The sequence below is a fragment of the Acanthisitta chloris genome, unplaced genomic scaffold (genome assembly GCF_000695815.1).
Source record: "Acanthisitta chloris isolate BGI_N310 unplaced genomic scaffold, ASM69581v1 scaffold16327, whole genome shotgun sequence".
Lineage (NCBI taxonomy): Eukaryota > Metazoa > Chordata > Aves > Passeriformes > Acanthisittidae > Acanthisitta > Acanthisitta chloris.
In genome coordinates this window covers 19709-24981 of record NW_008683320.1, presented here as the reverse complement: position 1 = coordinate 24981, position 5273 = coordinate 19709, and the positions used below count along the sequence as shown (strand labels likewise).

At 38.7% G+C, this 5273-nt stretch overlaps 1 protein-coding gene across 1 annotated transcript in view; it reads right to left on the bottom strand.

The window, feature by feature from the left end:
• Positions 1 to 578: 578 nt before the first annotated feature.
• Positions 579 to 5273, bottom strand: part of LOC103806218 (rho GTPase-activating protein 12-like) — a 22502-nt gene continuing 17807 nt past the window's right edge. The window contains exons 9-13 of the mRNA XM_009078899.1: positions 5017 to 5115; positions 2818 to 2895; positions 1853 to 1987; positions 1472 to 1574; positions 579 to 1035 (exon numbers count right to left, since the gene is read on the bottom strand). Of these exons, the coding sequence (XP_009077147.1) occupies positions 861 to 1035; positions 1472 to 1574; positions 1853 to 1987; positions 2818 to 2895; positions 5017 to 5115 (590 nt within the window). The 3' untranslated portion in view covers positions 579 to 860. The remainder of the gene's footprint in view (positions 1036 to 1471; positions 1575 to 1852; positions 1988 to 2817; positions 2896 to 5016; positions 5116 to 5273) is intronic.

Here is a 5273-nt window from a genome sequence, read left to right as displayed (position 1 = left end):
TACTTAGGATTTTAGCTTGAGAGCAGTTTAACACAAAACTTAGCTCAGGAAATACCCTGAAGAAATGAACATGTTTATTAAATATTACTTCTATTATGCCACAAGACGAATATCCACTGCTGGGTATTCTTACAAGTTCAGTGTTTGAAATAGTGTAATCATGTGCTGCTCTATGAAGCAGCCAAGGAATTCCAGAAAGGTTGCTAGGGAAAAGAAAGAAAAAGAAAGAACTGAAAAATACCAAAAAAAAAAAAAAAAGAAAAGAAAAAAGAAACCAAGAACAACAGAAAAGGGGGGAAAAAAAAGAAAGAAACAGGGCAGCAGATATCAAGAATTAGACCTGAATAACTAAACCAAACTGTTAGCACGAGTCTAAGACAGTCACTGCATGCAGAAACCCCTTGGAAAAGTGTCATACAGATCTGAGTAGGTTGTAATACACAAGCTTAAGATGGAACTTCACTGAATTTTTCCATACCATTGGTAGGACTTTTCCCTATCAAGTCGAAGAATTTTAAGATTACATTCCAGAGTATCCAGTTTGAGATTAATAGTTTTACTCTCCAAGAAATCCAGTGTATGGACCTATATTACATTTTTCCAATGCTACTTAAAAAAGGCAAACTATAAACTTTCCACTTCACTTTTTACGTTGAACTTTTCAAAGAAATCCAAAGTGTTGTCTTTAATTCGCATTAAAGTGGTCAAACATTTCTCCTGTTTCTCCCCTTTCCAAAAGTGCAAAAAATGAGTTGCTGCTTGGTCCACAAACATAGTATGTCATGTCCAGCGAGAGGTTTTCCTTCTGATGGAGTACTGCTGCCAACCCATCACTTCCAGTTACCATTCCAAGAAAAATGTCAGCGTCCAAAGATGGAATTCAATTCCAGTAGAATTAATTCTACAATCTGATTCTGGTATACTGTGTGTACTGCTATGTTACCAGTCTCTTTCTCTGGTTTTAATAAGGTAGGACCAAAAACTATTGCTACACTTTGATAGGTCATTCGGTTCTTTTCTCCATTTTCTACAACTCTGAAACAGGAAAAATAAAAGACACAAAAAGAGACTTATCAATGTTGGAGTAATAGGATGACAGGAAAAAGACACAGTCCAAAGAAAATTACTATACACAGTATTTGTTTAAGGAATAGTCTTGTTATTAGGACATACAACTGGTGGAACTCCCCTCTCTAGAAAAAAGCTTTGTTTTGAAATCTTTTTCATGGTCCTCATACAATCCCTGGGATGTGAGGACTTGGCAGTAAACACCACAACTACGAAACATAGTGTGTCAAGTCTGTTTGGTGCTTTGCAAGCTCATATAAAAACAGACTGAAAATTGCTTTTATCAAGTCCAATATGGGAAAGAAAAATGCGGTGGCAACAGTCACCTAGTACTTTCAATAGGTTTATTTAGCTTCAAGGGAGTACGAGCAACACAAAGCCTTTCCTTCTATCTGTTACTTACCTCTTCAGGTGCCTAAAGAGTACCTGCATAGTGTCCTGATTTGGTTTTGGCAACTGTTTGATTAAATCTTTAACAGCAGGGACACGCTGCCTTGGTTCTTGCTCTGCAAAAGGATGAGGTATAGAAACAAACAAACAAAAAAAGTCAGTATTTTTGTTTAAAACTTCACCATCAAACGCGACAGGCTGGGAAGGAGAGCCAGGGTTGGCAGTGGCGATAGGAGATGGAGCACTGCCACCTCCCGACCAGCCCCTGCCTTACGGACAGTCCCGGGTGAGCCTTACCCGAGTTCAGCACCAAAACAGCCTTTTGATGCCCAAAAGAATTGTACATACTGAGCAGAACTTCCACAAACCCCACGCACATGTTTTTCAGACTTACTAATTGCATTGACAAAGTCATTGAAGTGATTGTAAGTGAACAGTGGCTCTGGTAATTCTCTGAAAAACATCTTTAGGGCTCCTGTGATGACATGGATATCTTCCCATTTACTGTCATTCAAGTCCAGTTTCTCATCTGAGCGAGAAAAAACGAATAATTAGTGTTATTAATTTAACTATAAAAAGCTTTTTTTGTTTTGTTTTCAAATAAACTTAACTGTTCTTTTGTACTTACTGCTTTTAAAGCAGTGAAGACTTGCTCCACTTCAGCCCATTCCGTATCCCATTCTGGGATAAGAGCTGTGGCAGCATAAAAGGGGATACAAAACCTCAACCACTACAGAGAGAGATGACTAAACTTTGCCTACTGCACTACATGTAGCTCCCCTACACCAAGGGCACTTTCCAGAAGGGAACAGGAGCTGCTGACATAACACAAAATTTACTATTAGATCCTGTCAAACAGGAAATGAGAGCTCAGACTGTGGATGGGCTGCTGTCCTCTTCCCAGCTAAGGTATCACCAGATGAAAGGGTTTTATACACTGAGTATAGCAAAGAGGAACTAAGCCCCCATACATTAAAAGGCAGTAACAAATCTCACTGAAAAAAAAATCAGTAACTTAGTTTTAATGCTAGTGGAAGCTTAACATGCTTGCTGTTTATCCCAAAAGTATGGAGTTATTTTGTTTGAAATAACCCCTCCTCCTCAAATTCTATTACCACCTTTCTTTATACTTCTGTTCTAGCCATGCCTCTATGCTCCACATGAAAACAAACCTCAAGGATATTAAGTTTCTCCAAGTGATGTCTATCAGTTTCAAAATTCTGAAGTAACTTTACTTTGATGAGAATAATTTCTTGATGCACTATAGTTATACATAGAGAAGTTCTTTTTCCCTGAGTTTTCTGTGAACTTCAACAATCTGAAATATATGCAATTGTAATATAGTTGGAGGAAGCTTACCATGATTGACTGCAAATCTTAGCTTCTGTATTACTGCAAGATTGCCACTAACTCTGTATAAGCCGTCAATATCTAATCCTGAAACAAAGGGATAAATCCATTTTAATACCTTACACATGTATGAATTCTGAAGTCATTAGGCTGCTTCTTTAGAGGTCTACTCGCCAAAATTAGAAACCAAAAGGAACCCACCTTGTAACAAAAAAAAAAAAAAAAAAAAAAAAAAAAAAAAAAAAAAACCCCAAACCCTTAAACCAGCTTTTTTGATGGGCAGGGAATATCAGAGGAGATGTAACTTGCTGACATAGGTTTGGTAGCATCAAGCTCAAAGTAATCCCTAAAACTTCCTACACAGTAGAACAATAATAATGAGGCAACAGCTCCAAGTTTCCCCAATGAAACTAAATGCCTTGTTTAAGATGCCCTTGGTGGGTGGGCAGGGAATATATGGAAGGCCAACATGCAAAAACCAAGTATTTTGTGGATGTTCAAGTTTTTAATGTATGGTTAAGAAAAATCTAATCAAATCATGCATAGAAAGCACTCAAAGTTGTCAAGTGACCAGGTTTACATGGAGAAAGAATGATGTACATGCACACTCAGAGCTACCCAACAGCCTACAGAACTAAAATGGGTAGCCCTTGCCTTACAGGATTGCACACTCAACCAGAGAAGAAGAAAATTGTGTCTCTGTGGTTGCTACTGCAGTTACTTGGCAGTGATTAGGAAGTAAAGAATTTATTTAAAAAGCCACTTGAATGCAGCATGTGAGTCAGTGCCACTGAGAGGGTGAGTGTTGCCAGAATACCTGCAAGTCCCTGTAGCTCCTCAAGGAGTTGTCTGATGCAACAAGCACAGTTACCAGCACCATCTGACATATCCCTTTTCCCCATAATCCACTAGTCCTTCCTTTACAGAAAGAACTGATTTGAAGTGTATTGGCAGTAGGAAGAAGAGTTGGAGAAGGGGGGGTGAAAAAAAGCTGTTCATTTCTGTCAGCTTCCCCTCAGGTATTTAAAAAAGGAAAACTTCACTATCTTCACTGCAGTCCTGTCTTTAAAATAAAAAAAGAAGAAATAAAAAAAATAAAAAGGAACAAAGCAAAATAACCCCTTTCTCACAATCTGCAGATCACAGATGGAATAAAGCCTGCTACCACAAGCAAGGTGGCAGTTTGTCAAACTGGAGTAAGACAGTGGAAGCAGTTATTTTTCCCCTCCCAGGCCATAAGATAGCAGCATTGAGAAAGAGGACTACAGGCTGCAATAAAACCCTAAATGAAGTTCCCATAGAAGATGCCTTAGAATTCATGTGTTCCCCCTTTAACACTTACCCTGATTCTCAAGAGAACGTTCTCAGATTAACGGACTGGTATATAATTGAATGATGATTATGGAGATGCCATAATCCCCTCAGTCATCTTTTCCAAGGGACAGGGCAATGACAACAGCAATAAACAGGCAAGAAAACCAGCAGAGACTACAGCCAAGCCAGGAGTGACAACCAACATTTTCAACAGAAATGTGAAGATGTCCTTTACAGCAGACAACCCAGAATGCCACATGTAGCTTTCAAACATCAAGTTTTTTCAGTTATTATGTGGGTGATACTTATTTTCAATGAAAGCAAACAAAAATTGAGTCAGTATGTGGACACTGAATCTCCAGAACTGCATAAAATTTAGCAATCCATGTAAGTGGCTGAAGGGCATCAAACCAACAGACTGGTCTTCTGGCAGTCAGTGCATATACAAAGCAGGAACACAGTTTTTTCCCTAGAAGTTTGTTTCAAGAAAGTTGTAAATAGAGGTGAGAGCATGCTTAAACCTTCCAAAAATGAATAGCTGCATTTTGATGATCTCTCTTTTCATCTGAAAAAAACCAAAACTTGATGGGCTGAGATCTTCTACTGCTTCTTGTAATGCCTCTTTCCTTAGAGCCTTGCTGCCAGGAGGGTGTCCTGCCTTCTCCTCAGCTTGAAGTATACTGAAGTGCATCAGTTTCTCAGATATAAGATTTCCTCCCCTCTCCACTTTTCAGATCCCACCTCAACCCCTCACCCTTGAAAACCCAAAGCTAATTGGAGATAGAAGATTCAGATTATTTTCCCCAAATAAATCTACAGCATTTTAAGTTTAAAGCTTTCAAAATTAGGTGAGAGTGGCAAGAGAGATTTGGAAACAAAAAACTTCAACCATACCATGTTCCTCAACATGCTCAATGCACAGCTTCACGAACTTTGGCACCGTGCTGTTTTCTCTTTGACACAAGCTGGTGAGATTTGAACCAAAAACTTGATCTGGAACCAAGTAAAGAGACTGATTTACAGTGGAACAGGACTCAAGTGACAGAACTAGTTCAGGTTAAAACAAACCTCTACAAGGGGCAAAGACTACTGGATACAATTGTCATGGTATTGGAGTAGAAATAGGAAAGTTTTGAAAAGAGATCTCAGCA